At 46.7% G+C, this 14334-nt stretch overlaps 1 protein-coding gene across 4 annotated transcripts in view; it reads left to right on the forward strand.

Moving 5' to 3' along the window:
* LOC146201855 (golgin subfamily A member 2-like) overlaps positions 1-14334 on the forward strand; it is an 87564-nt gene that overhangs the window by 18385 nt on the left and 54845 nt on the right. For all 4 annotated transcript variants that reach the window (XM_084587812.1, XM_084587814.1, XM_084587813.1 and 1 more), the window contains exons 10-11: positions 7181-7351; positions 13541-13648. In XM_084587812.1, the coding sequence (XP_084443938.1) occupies positions 7181-7351; positions 13541-13648 (279 nt within the window). The remainder of the gene's footprint in view (positions 1-7180; positions 7352-13540; positions 13649-14334) is intronic.

Genomic DNA, 14334 nt, shown 5'->3' on the forward strand with positions numbered 1-14334 from the left:
GAGGGAGGGGAGAAAAAATGTGCACACATGCTTGCGCTTCGCTCTATTGCGTTGTTTCCCTCTGCGTCTGCTTCGTAGCGCCGTTGCCAAACTGGTTCTCTCTCTTTCCTTCACGCTCATGGTAATAACATGGCTTGCAAACGTCACGTGCTGGCGCACGACAAACGATCACCACAGATGCGCACCTTTGGGGAAAGGGCGCGGCACCGAACAATTCTCTCATTCCTTCTGCTCGTGGCGTCACGCGTAAAATGGCCGAGGGTGATGTGATCGTCTTTGGAGAAGGCGCACCTTCCATTGCGTGGTGCGGAGTTCGATATATTGAACGACCAGTGAAGTTGGAGTTTGATAAATGACGCAGCTTTACTATACAGTCGAACCCGGATATTTCGAATTTTGGTTATATCGAACTCGCGGAATATCCCCTTGAAAATCTCATGTAAAAATATAGGAAAGCTGCGTCGTATATCGAACTCAATTTCATTGGTCGTTCGATATATTGAACTCCGCACCACGCATTATACGGTGCGCCTCCCCCAAAGACGATCGAATCACCTCGGCCATTTGCCGCGTGAGTGTTTTCAAGCCACGCGCAGAGGAAATGAGAAGACACAGCTCGGCAACGGCTGGTCTAGGACAGCGCTGCGCCCTTCCCTCAAAGGCGCACGCATCTGCAGTGATCGCTGCCGCGCTAGCACGTGACGTTTCCAAGTCGTGTGTGAAAGGAACAAGAGGAAACCAATGCAGCCATGGTGTTTGGGAGAGGGGAAAAATGCGATAGAGCAAAGCGCAAGGGTGTGCCCACTCTTCTGCTGAGCTTTATCTCTCCCCTTCCTCTCTCTTTCCCGGTCTCGTTCGCAGCAGCATGCACTACGCATGCGCGGACAAGCCAGCTCAGCCCGTGGCAGACGCTTCTCCAGTGTGTGTTGTGAACGCTCTGCGCGCGGCGGCTGGCGTGTGATGAGCGCTTCGTGTCGTCGTGCTGAACGCACGTAAGCTACAGGAAATCTTTCTTTTTTTTTTGCGAGAGTTGTTTATTCTTGCAGTCGGGCTAAACGCATGCTATGGTGGCTGCGGAGGTTAAGAAACGGCAATTTTTTTTTTTATTTTGCGAAAGTTGTTCTTGTCGGGCTGAACGTGCGGCACAGCGTAAACTATGGCGGCTGCGGACGTTAAGAAGTGGCAGTTTTTTGGGTTTTTTTGGTGAGAGTCTTTCATGGTTGCATCTATGAATCAACGAAAAGCATGCGGTTGGCTGTGGTCATGCCACCAGTTTTTAGCATTGTTCGCTCAAAACGGTATTTGCTGCTATCACGCTTGCCGATGATATTGTAGCAGTGGACTACGCCCGTCCCATCCCAAGCGCGGCACAACAGATCGAACTAGGCTTGTGTAATCAAGCCATCATGCGGGCCCTCTGCCAAGTTCGCTCCCTACCACCACTGGATCTATGAAAAGTGTAGTTAAAAGATAAACACGTCGTGGCTTTATCGCTGCGCAGCATCTTGGCACACTGTCAATAAATGAGCCGTGGATGCGACGGTCGAAACGGAGGAACGTGCCATCAAACGCTTTCCTTTTTTTTTTTTTTCTCAAATTCTCGGGGGCAAAAATGGGGAGTGGGTTCATTATGCGAGTGGGTTGATTACGCTACAAATACCATATCATTTTTCATGATCGCAAGTGGCGTCTCAAGCCGATTTCTGTATATCGAATTATCGATATATCGACTACTTGTTTCGCGATCTCCTTCGATTTCGATATATCCGGGTTCGACTGTACTTTTACATGAGATTTTCAAGGGGATGTTCCGTGAGTTGATATAACCAAAATTCGAATTAATCCGGGTTCAATATATTTGGGTTCGACTGCGTAGTATTCAAATGCTATGAATTTTATTAAAGTAACAAACTTTTTTTGTAGCAGCGTTGGTAACGCAGGCAACGAACGTCGCTCATTAGGAGAGAAAATTTTCATGCTCTCGGTGAAGCATATCTAAGGGCATACAGTCGAACCCGGTTATATCGAACCCGGATATATCGAATTTTGGTTATATCGAACTCACGGAATATTCCCTTGAAAATCCCATGTAAAAGTATAGGAAAGCCACGTCATATATCGAACTCAATTTCACCGGTCGTTCGATATATCGAACTCCGCACCACGCACTAGAAAGTGTGCCTTCTCCAAAGACGATCGCATCACCCATGGCCGCTTGCCGCGTGACGTTTTCAAGCCACGCGCGGAAGGAATGAAAGGGGACAGTTCGGCGACCGCTGGTCTGGGCAGCGCCGCGCCCATTCCCCAAAGGCGCGCGCATCTGCAGTTATCGTTTCCCGCGCGCCAACACATGACGTTTGCAAGCCATGTGCGTGGGTGTGCCCATTCTTTTGCCTAGCTATCTCTCTCCTTCAGCACGCGCTACGCATGCGCCAAGCCAGCTCAGCCCGTTTTCAGACAGCCGTCGGACGCTTTCTCCAGCATGTGTTGCGAACCCTCTGCGCGCGCCGCGCGGCTGACGTGGCTATGGCGCCTGCGGATGTTAAGAAGCGGCAGCTGTTTTTTTTTTATTTTTATTTTTATTTTTTTATTTTTATTTATTTTTTTTTCGAGTCATCCTTTATTATCGGTGTGCTGTACATGCGGCGTAGCATAAGATATGGCGGCTACGGACGTTAAGAAGCACCAGGGATTTTTTTTTTTGCGGGGAAGATTTTTTTATTTATCCTTTATCCTTGCATGTATGAATCAGCGAAAGCACGCAGTCAGCTGCTGCGATCATGACGCCCGCCCCAAGCGCGGCGTGATAAATCGAACCAGGCTTGTGCAATCAAGCCATCACGGGCACTCTGCCAAGTTCGCTCCCCGCCAACGCAGGAGCTATCAAAAGATAAACGTGCCCCGACGTTATCGCTTATCACTGCGCAGCATCTTGGCACGCTGCCAATGAGCTGTGGATGAGACGACCGAAACGGACTGACGCGCGCCATCGACATGCAAGCGAAAATGCTCGCGATTTCTGCCGCCGCGGCGATACAGAAACCTTGTTTTGAGCTGCCGCGGTGGCTCGAGCGGCGAGAGGGACGCAGTTCCAACAAGTTTGAAAATTTTCGCTCTGTCGCTGCCGCTCGTCGCTGAGGTCGCTCAGTCGCTTGCATGTGAGCGAGCTGGCCTTAACGCATTTTTTTTTTTTTTTTCAAATTCTCGGGTGCAAAAGTGGAGGGTGGGTTCATTATGCGAGTGGGTCGATTACGCGACAAATACGGTATCGTTTTTTCACATCGTAAGTGCCGTCACAAGGCGATTTCTGTATATCGAATTATCGATATATCGAACTATTCCGCGATCCCCTTCGAGTTCGATATATCCGGGTTCAACTGTATTTCCATCCCGAAACTGCGTCTCTCGTAGCCGGAGTCTCTTTACGACGTTAAACCCCACAAACCAAACCATCCTGAAACAGTGCTCATCAATTTGTGTGCACTAATTTTGAAACTCTGTTTACGGAACTGTTACGTATGCTACGTGGTTCTATTTGATAGTGAAAGAAATTGTTTTTTGGCCAGGAAGCAGTGATAAATTTTGGAGAGCATTATAGCCCGCCGCCGATTACATCCACTCTTATCACAATATAAGGCACGTGAAATATGAAATTGGCTATCTGAATAAAAAATTTTAACAAGAAGACTTTATTAAGAGTTTCTCAAGTGTACACATGTCCGCATGTTGCCGACGTCGCGCTCGCGAAACTCATGCGAGGCGCTTGCGCTGGCCGGCGCTGCATGCTTTTTGCTCCTTGCGACATGGCCGCCGCTGGCTCAGCTGGCTTCACCCGCCCGCATTGACGTCCATGGGGGACCACCACTCCAGAGGTTCTATTCTAACCTCCTTGGCTGCACGGAATGTGTCGGACATGTTTTGATGCCACGTGGCTTGCTTGGTGTGAATGGTACTGGCGTGGAGTTGAATCCTGCACTTACCTGCATCAGTGATAACTGATGCGAATAGTCATTTATTTCTAATATTGTGCAAATAACAAATTATTCAATATCCAGCAATATCTGAATTTGTGTGGTGAAATCTCGTTAATTCAACCGCCATTAACTTGAAAGTTCGAATAGTTTGAATTAAGAGCATGGTCTTGGCTGACGCCATATTAATTTATGCCGTTGGACGCTCGTTTATTCGGACATGGGCGAGCTTGTACTGATTAATTTGTACTGCGGGTCGCGCCTAGGTATGACCTGCGCAGCCAACAATCGGTGAAATGTGCCTCTCTGAACGAGAATATCATAGAAGAGGAGACGGCTGTGCAGTTTGTGCACGCTACGGAAGGCATGACTATGATGGGAAGTCCCATATTTGTGAAGTATAGCTTGGCTGACATCGTATAGCTCCGGTTTCACTTTCTTTAAACTTCATGCCATCCTGCGGCTGGGATCAGGTGCATGCATTGAACGGTCACAACTTTTTGGATGTTGCTTGATGCATAACTGCTTTTTTTATTTCTATTTTGGGATGGTGCCATCCTGTTCTGAAACCTACTTATGTTTCCCTCGCTTGCATTCACACTGAAACTACGCGCTTGTCCTGCACTGTTCACAGTTCACGTGGTGAAGCGTCATTAAAACAGGATGGAGCTGCTTGTAAATACATACCCCTGCTGCTGCATCACACTGAAGAGCATAGCAGAGGCCTTTGCGATTCATGGGCGGTGTTTCATCATATATCAAAAAAATAAAAATTGAACCACACAGAAATCGCAAACTACAATTGTTATTCTATATGCCTAGGTGGAGCTACATGTTCCCACACACAGAAATTTGGACTTGGCAGCGTGTCGAAAACAGTTGTTCATATATAAACTATGGCCTATGCGGCAGTCCCAAATGAGTTAACATACTTTGACATCGTAGCACATGGGCGCTTTACATTTCACTTTCGTTGAAACTCTGTCACTGTGGCAGAGTTTCAACCCGTATACTCATGGTCAGCAGTCTAATGTCTTTCAGCGGCTTGTGGCCCACAAACAGCAGACGTCGCAACCACAACAGCTGAGGCGGCGTATGCGGAGGGTGTGCACGGACTGCACATCGCTGGCTCCGCAATTGCAATCGGCGAGTAGTTTGCGGCACCATGTGGCCCACATGTCCCCATGTCTTGTCGTGCTGTACGCGCCACGAGAAGTACGCGGAGGCAGGCAGACCGCAAATCGCCGACATCGTGATCGTTTTCCACGCCGTGAAAAGTTTGCAGCTGCACGCGGCCGTGGGTACTAGGCGGCGCACGCGGCGGGCGCACACGTGCCGCACATTGTGGACTTCACGACCGCTAGCCGTGCTGTATGTATCGTGAGCAGTTTGCAGTGCCGCGCGGCAGGCACCTCGCTGTCTCTTGTTGTGTTGTACGCGCTGCAAGAAGTCTGCCGAGGCATGCGGCTCGCATATCGGCAACGTTGTGATTGCCTATTGCGCTGTGTGCGCCGCGAGTGGCGAGCTGTGACCTTGCGACCGTTGTAAACCTTCTTGGGAATAAACAGATCTGCGCGACTGCCTTTTCCATGCTTCTGCGTACTTATTTTCTTTTGTTTTGATGATGCGAATGTTCGAATATGAATTTTTTCGTGATCCCATGAGGCTTGTATCACTCGAAATTCTACTGTACGGAGCTTTCCGGGCGAGTCCATTTCATAGGGCATAGTTAAGAAAGTTTGGGGGAACTGAAGCTTCACCTTTAGGGTATGACAGCACAGCGCTAATCCTCCTATCTAGAGCTCCTCTTGTAGATCCTCTTGCACACATGCACTTTGCTACTTGTTCACAATTCACAAAACCCTTAATTTGTGCCTCTGTTATCTCAGTTATACTCATTGGAATACAGTCATAAGGTATCATATTATATGAAAGACCATCTGGCATAAACATAAAGCCCTGCTTAACCAAGCCGTACAAACATATCTGTATCACTTAATTGTAGCAGGTCTGACTCGTGATCTCAGGGCTCTGGATTCAATTCCCATCTCACCCTTCCATGGAGCTATCCAAGTTGGCAGCTCCTGCCAACTTGGCTATGTCATGCTGTTTCTTGATGTCACGTTACTGATTAACCACTGTGTAGCCACGTCACCTGTCAATTGCCACCTGCCATACTCGTGACTGTTCGCTCTGAATACCGACAACACTGACAATGGATTTTTTTGCGGAACAGGCCCTTTCATTCTGTAATGTTAAAAGGGGCAATAAAAATATCTTGAAACATGGCTTGAAACATGGTCTTGATCAGAGGTTGCGCATATGCTACGTTTCTGCAAAAGCTAGCAAATCCCTAGCTCAGAAATGTAATTTGCATAAGCTGCATTATAATTTGTAAGAATGGCTACATCTGGTCAGGAAAATGTAGAATGAAATAGTGATTGAAAGTATTCATTTGTTTTTTTCTCAGCTGCATAGTTCGACTTCGTGGATATTGTCTCTGATTCTTATCATCTTCTTGCTTATTTCTCTATTCCTCACAATTTGCATTCAGTAACTCTTTTGCAATCCGTCTATTTGGCCACCCTGCGCTTGCGCTGCTCTCCTCCTCCAGGTGCACTGGTTGAAAAAAAAACTGCCAGCCACAACTGTGTATGTACAGTTTATGTTAGGGACAGGTGCATGCAACAGATGGCAGCAGCTGTGAAGCACACACACACATGGGGCCACTTCGCAAGCACAGTTGTCTTTTCACAGAATTGAATTATGTTTGCGGTTTCCACGCATTTGTTTTCAACCAATGGCACACACATTTTCCCCACTCTCCAGATGGCGCCACGTCTTGTGAAAATGGCTGATTATGCAACGAACATTACTGGTTGGGGCTAGGGAACATGTTGCCCCGGAACATTAATGAGCTGTACGTGTTTTTTTTTGGCACCTTCATATGTCTTCGTCTTTGAGCAGCTGTACTTTACAGGAAGGATTGTTCTAGGTCCTTAGAATTTCATCTTGCATGTTTATCACAAGGTCTGTATGTTATTGGACGAGGCAGAACACTGTTATAGGTTAGACGATTCATGAATTATTCAGCACTTTTCATTGAAGTTTGTATAATCGGGCATACAGGTGGCTGCCCTTTCAAATGTGGGTAGCAGTGGAGGGATGTTCTGTCAGTGCTTGGAACTTGTTCCATTCTGTGCTTTCAGTCAAAGGAGGCAGAGGAAGGACAGCAGGAGCTGGCCAAAGTTCGGCAGGAACTCTCTTTGGCCCAGCTATATGCCCAGCAGCTCGGGGGAAGCCAGGCTTCAGAAGAGGCATTGGGCCGCATGGAGCAGCTGCACCAAGAGAAGTTGCACTTTGAGCGTCGTGCAGCTGAGGTGAGTCCTCAGATCCACGTGTTGTTGGTTAGCACAAGCAGTGAGCCGTTAAAGTAGTGCTTGCATTTGGTTCATATTTTTGGTCCTGCGAATAAATACATTGAGCTGGTTAAGCTTGACGCAAAACAGGTAGTATTGAAAATGTTGTTTTTCACTTTAATCTATGTGGATGGATACTGTGGGGGTATATGAGAGGGACGGTATTCCACCCCGCTCCTACTCCGCAGGTGCAACGTTCTCGCTAGCGACCTGCAGTGGGGACAAAGGACGGGGGCGACACATAGTTAATACTCCAATGCTATTTATTGCACTTGCAAATAATACAGAGCATGCCGGCTAGCTATACATCAACAAGGTTTTCCTTGGAAGGGCAAGGCTACGTAAGAAGGGCTTTTGACTCACCGGCTGGGGAATGGGGGTGCGACTTCAGCAGCGGACATTTGCACGCGCCGTGAATATGGCGGCCGGGATCTCCCGTGCGCGCCGCATTCTTCGGACAAAGCCATACCACGGCGTTTGTCGCGGGAGGCGGCGAGAGCGTGCGGTATTTACCGGTCGCTTCGCCGTTGGGAGCCAGAAGAAGGGCGGTCGTGCACGACGGGTCCTCCCGTGTGCGCAGCGTAGTCCATGCCCGCTATCCCTCGGCATTTGCCGGGGAAGGCGGCGGGAGACAACCGCTCTCGTTGCCGGCTGGATCCAGAATCTCTCTCTCGTCTCCTCTCAGGAACCCGCGTAGACGTCTTGGTGGCGCACCCATCGCTGGTCTCCTTCCCCCAAGGGGAGGTATTTACCTCCTCTCCCAGCCGGCGCTGCCATGAAGCTCGTTGGGGTGGTGGTTGTCGGTCGCGGCGAAGGGGGAGGAAACTGGTTTTCCACAATACTTTTGTCCAGTTTGAAAAAGGCCAGTCGTTGAGCTCAACAGGTTCTGCGTCCCTTTGCTTGGCAAGAGCAATGCATTTGTTATATACGGGTGAAAAGTGTGCACACATGCAGGCAGACACTCACTCATGCACTTAGAGAGGCAGAGTTTTAAAAGAAAGTATTACATTTAATAATGCAATCTCAGTCCATATTATTCATAGCAATGCTCCCTCCTGCACCCCCAAACAAGAAATAAGGAACATAGACGGCATGCGTAAGTACAGAAGAAATTGATATGTCGACCTTCCTTTCGAGGCAACAATTTAGATATGTGTTCAACAATCAAGGGAAGCTAAACTCTAAATTATTTGATGCATGTGGCCTCCTACACATCACCAGCTGTTACCACCGCTGTGCTGTCGGTACCCAGTGTTTCAAGCTGGGGCCGTTAGCCTTTCTTTGCTTTCTGTACTCCGTTCAATTCTTTCAGTGTTTTTTCTGTCTGAATGACCTGTACCATCTTTCTATATCCTTATCCACCTTCTCCTTTGCGCTTCAAGATCTCTTCACCAAGTATCTTGAAGAGATGCTTGGTGAAGATTACCTTAAAAAGCCCTGAAAAAATAAATTTCTCATTATATTCATATCTTGCATCCGAATGCAACTTGAGGTGCATCCTGGAGTGTTATTTGAAGTCTTCTGCAATATTTTGCGGATGCTTTGTGCTGCGTCGTGCTAAGGCGGCCGCCAAAAAGGAGAAACGAGGCTCACTCGTCGCCGCCTATGATGAGAAGCCCCTTTATTGACGAGATGCTGGGTATTTATAGGACAAAGACTATGTTACAGATGAAGGCACAATCCACAGTCAAGACACAAGTATAGTCACAGTCCACAGAAGAGAAACCGAAACAAGACTAAACTGAAACTAGGACAAAATAGGTAGAAAGAAATGATATAACAATTTGTTCTGATTTTGCAGAATTAAAAATTTCTGTCACAAAGTAGGAGGCGTTAGGTATGGCATGTTATTTACAGAAAATTGCGATCATTAGGCTTGCGTCTTGGCACAAATACAGTAAAACTCCATTATAGTAAAGTCACTGAGACAAATACAGTAGAAACCCGTTATAGTAAAGTCACTGGAACTGGCAAAAATCTTTACTATATCAGGGTCTTTACTATGTCAGTTGTTGGTGAAGATGCCGTCTGGTAATTAAATGGCTACTTACTAAACACGCCTTGTTGCCTAATGAAAAAAAAGCCCTCTAAAACACCTTTTAACTCTCTCCTATTGTCTCTTCGTGCCATTTTCTGTTTTCAGTTAGATTTTTTGTATACATCTTATGGAAGTACCTCTTACGCATGAGGGCAACGCGGCTATGAATACAGCAGTTGGATTTCAAAACCAAAGCCTTGCATAAACATGGCGTCATCTTCCGCTGTTTCTGTCATCTAAGAGGCAATCGCACATGTCGCGCCTCCACTTCTTACCACCACTGCTTCATGCTGCACCGTGCTGCGCCGTGCTATGAATATTTGGCCGCCGTTTCTTTCCTTACCTATTTCTCGCTTCACTTTTACTCTTTTAATTACTGAATGGACTGCGCCACCTTCTTTCTATGTTTGTAGACAACTTTACTTTTTTTTTTTTCCCTATGCACTGTATGCTTTCCCTTATGGCTCTAAGGCCTACTTAAAGTGGGCTTCTCCTGAGTGCTTCTAAGCATGGTGGTAAAGCCATTAAAAAAAAAACTACATTTGGTATTATATATATATATATATATATATATATATATATATATATATGTGTGTGTGTGTGTGTGTGTGTGTGTGAAGGAAAGAAGCCAACAGTCGGCGAGGCCAAGGAAAGCATTGGGGATCTGTTCAGGGGAAAGATAGTTAAACGCTATATATATATATATATATTAATCGCCTCACAATTTTAGGTAGCAACTGTGTGGCAATGTCATTTTGTGGGACCTCGTTTTCGCGACCAGATGCACTTTACTATAACCGATATTTACTAAAAATGTCTTTACTATAAAGGGGGAGAAATGTACAGTTCGTCTATGGAAGTTGAACTGGGCTTTCAGTTGCACTTTATTATATCCGAGTTTTTACTATGTTCAAGTTTACTATAGCGAGGTTCTACTGTAATTAGTGAATCGCTGACGATGGTGGTTGGGTGCGAGGTCTATCACATTTGCACTCGGCTTCGTACATAGCAGGCTCTTATCATTGCTGATGCTCTCGCTCCTGGTCTGGAGCAGGAAATGCACCTGGTGGCTGGAGAGCTCATTTTTGAAAATGGATAGCTCCTGCACATGCACCATTCATGCTTTATAAACTGAATTTTCTAGAATAATACAGTCGAACCCAGTTATATTGAACCCGGATATACGGAATTTTGATGCTATCGACTCGCGGAATATCCCCTTGAAAATCCCATGTAAAAGAATAGGAAAGCCGCGTCATATATCGAACTCAATTTCACCGGTCGTTCGATATATCGAACTCTGCACCACGCACTGGAAAGTGTGCCTTCCCCAAAGACAATCTCATCACCCTTGGCCGTTTGCCGTGTGACGTTTTCTAGCCACGTGCGGAAGGAATGAGAGGGGACAGTTCGGCGACGGCTGGTCTGGGCAGTGCCATGCCCATTCCCCAAAGGCGCGCGCATCTGCAGTTATCGTTTCCCGCGCGCCAACACATGACGTTTGCAAGCCATGTGCGGGGGTGTGCCCATTCTTTTGCCGAGCTATCTCTCTCCTTCAGCACGCGCTACGCATGTGCCAAGCCAACTCAGCCCGTTTTCAGACAGACGTTGAACGCTTTCTCCAGCATGTGTTGCGAAATGTCTGCGCACGGCTGCGGCTGACGTGGCTATGGCGCCTGCGGATGTTAAAAAGCAGCAGTTCTTTCTCTTTTTTTTTTTTTTGTTTTTTTGCAAGAGTAATTCTTTCTTCTCGTTGTGCTGTACGTGCGGCGTAGCATAAGATATGGCAGCTGCGGACGTTCAGAAGCGGCAGGTTTTTTTTGGCGGGAGTCGTTTATTTTTTTTTATTATTGTTTATCCTTGCATGTATGAATCAATGAAAGCACAGGGTCAGCTGCTGCAATCATGATGCCCGCCCCAAGCGCGGCGTGATAAATCGAACCAGGTTTGTGCAATTAAGCCATCACGGGCACTCTGCCAAGTTCGCTCCCCGCCACTGCAGGAGCTATCAAAAGATAAACGCGCCCTGAGGTTATTGCTGCGCAGCATCTTGGCACGCTGCCAGTGAGCTGTGGATGAGACGACCGATCGAACTATTTCGTGCTCCCCTTCGAGTTCGATATATCCGGGTTCGTCTGTACATAATGCATCTTCACCATCACCTTTTACTCTTCTTTGCAGGTGCACAATTTTCTTTCATATTTTAGATGGCGAGGGTATGTGTGCATGGCACCTACTGTGGGGTTGCAAGCGATGGCCAAATTGTCTAAGTTTTCATTGGCTGATGAAGGTACAATGTTAGCTCTAGCAGTGCTTTCAGCGCTGCTCGAGGAAGATTTTTTTTTTCTGCTCAAGTTGCTTTATGAATGGCTTCAAGGTGTGATGGACTACTGATGTTTGTTTGGTGGCACTGCTGTTTAACAGCTTCTCGATGTTAAAAAAAAAAAAAAAGAAAAGTGCCACTGCTACATCTTCCTAAACATTTCCACCCTCGGAATTATCGTGAAAAGTGCTACTGTCTCCTCTCTGCTTGAGCTGACCCGTTCACTTGCCGAGTTGACTAGGAAATGTCTTATTGAAGGCCCAAAATTAGTTCAAAGCTTTTCTGCATATTGCACATGACAGCTAACATTACTGGTTTCCTTTTTGCAGGGCATGCATTCTTTTTTTTTTTTTTTTTTTTTTCCGGGACCCCTGACTTGCACTGTTTGAGGTCCTGTTTGTGTTACCAGCCTGTGTTAACATGCAGTACATTTATGCAAGAAAAGTGGCACATCTCAAAATTGTAGAACTTTGAGATTCAAAGTTTTGAGATCAAATTTTCTAGACAGCAGCGGTAATGACAATATGCAGTTTTAACTTGAGAAAAGGAGATATTGTAGTACAGGTATCAGCACTGCAGAAAAGGTACAAATTAACCAGTATTTGAGAACTACAGTAAAATCTCGGTGGTACGAATCCGGTTGATACGAATTTCGGGATGGTATGAATTCACGAAATTTCCTGCCCAGAGTGCATTGTGTACATTATGCAAAATTTCGGATGGTCTGAACACTCTCTCGTGCCACAACGGATGATACGAACGCGCGAACTGTGACCGCAACCTTGAGCACTGCACCGCCCACACATCGTTGACTCCGCGATTGCCAGCCATGCTAAATGTATGCATCACGAGCAGTTTGCGGTGACGCGTGGTCCGCACCTCGCTGACGTTGCGATTTCTGTCGGTGTCACGCCGCGAAAAGCTTTCTGACAAACCTTGGCTGACAAACCCTAGATGTTGCAATCACCGTAGCTGGCAGCAGCGTACGCGGTGGGTGCGCATGGACCGGACATCGCTGGCTCCGCGATCGCGATCTGCGAGCAGTTTGCGGCGCCATGTGGCCCGCATCTCGCCATCTCCAGTCATGCTGTATGCGCCGCGAGAAGTACGTGGAGGTGGGGGGATCGCATATCTCCAGCATCGCAATCGTCTTCCACGCCGCAAAAGGTTTGCAGCGGTGTGCGGCCGTGGGTGCTAGTCAGCGGTGCACGCGGCGGCGGGCGCGCACGGGCCGCGCATCGTCGCGACCGCTAGTCGTGCTGTACACATCGCGAGCAGTCTGTGGCGCTGCGCGGCTGGCTCGTCGCCATCTCTTGTCGTGCTGTACGTGCTGCGAGAAGTTCGTGGAGGAATGCGTCCCGTGTGTCGCCGACGTCGTGATTGCCCGTTGCGCTGTGTGCGCCGCAAGTGGCGAGCCATGACCGCGCGACCATAATAAACCTTCTCTAACGTAAACAGATCTGTGTGACTGCCTTTCCCATGCTTCTGCATACTTATTTTCGTTCGTTTTATGATACGAATTTTCGGATATGAGTTTTTTCGCTACCCCATGAGATTCGTATCACCGAGGTTCTACTGTAATTCCGTTTGGTCATGTGTGTGCATGCATATGTATATCTTTGCTTGCTTGCTCACACAGGTGCACAAACTTGCACACACTTGCGGACACACACTTAACAGCTGTTGTTTCTTTCGACAGTTTCTTTGTAAAGAAAGCATGGTGTTGTCAGATCAATAATCCACTGAGTCTTTCCTGGCTGACTAATGTTTTTTCTTCTTCCTTTTTCAGTATAAAGACGCTATGGAACAGATTGCTTCTGAAAAGCAGCAAATGTCATCTCATTATCAGTCTTATGTGGACAGTGTTTCACAGCAGCTTGAGACCTACAAAACTAAGGTAAGATAAATGCATCATTTTATATCCTTTTTTAATATTCTATATAGTTGGCAAAACAAAACCGAAAGAAAACGCAAGGAATGATGCACACTTGCATTGTGCATTGTTCCTTGTGTTACATGGGTCGTGGACGTAAAGAACATGGCAGCCGAGTTTTAAAACACCTGATCCAACATGAGGTACTGTCTACAGTCGAGCCCGCTTATAACGAACCTGAGCGTCATGCGGAATTCGTTCGTTGTATCCAGAAGTTCGTTCGTGATATGTGGGCCGCTCACACAAAAAATCCACATAAATGAAAAAAAAAAATTATTCAAAGAAAAAGTCTGTGATCGCTGTCTGCCTTTTAAGGGGGGACATGGGTCCTAGAGCTATTTGTTATTTATTTGGCAAATTGTAATAAAAATGCACAGCCTTACTGAATTCTTCATGCCGAATTCAAATATGCAATCTTCTTTCCTGTAGCCCATTTAGTTTGAAATATAATTACTAATTAACTTCCATTGTTTAAGGCCTAAATTCTGAAATAATTGGTAGTTAAAAACCCAAAGTTAAGGCATGGCTAGGTAGCCAGAAGAGTAGAGAATGAAATGTGTGGAGCAGTTTCCTAATATGTTAAATAGCACTCATATTGCAGCCTTGATAATTTCAGTATACAAAGTGTGTGTACCAAGTGGGAATAAACT

Source organism: Amblyomma maculatum, chromosome 1 (genome assembly GCF_055883805.1).
Source record: "Amblyomma maculatum isolate TAMU_Amacu chromosome 1, ASM5588380v1, whole genome shotgun sequence".
NCBI classification, from domain to species: Eukaryota; Metazoa; Arthropoda; class Arachnida; order Ixodida; family Ixodidae; genus Amblyomma; species Amblyomma maculatum.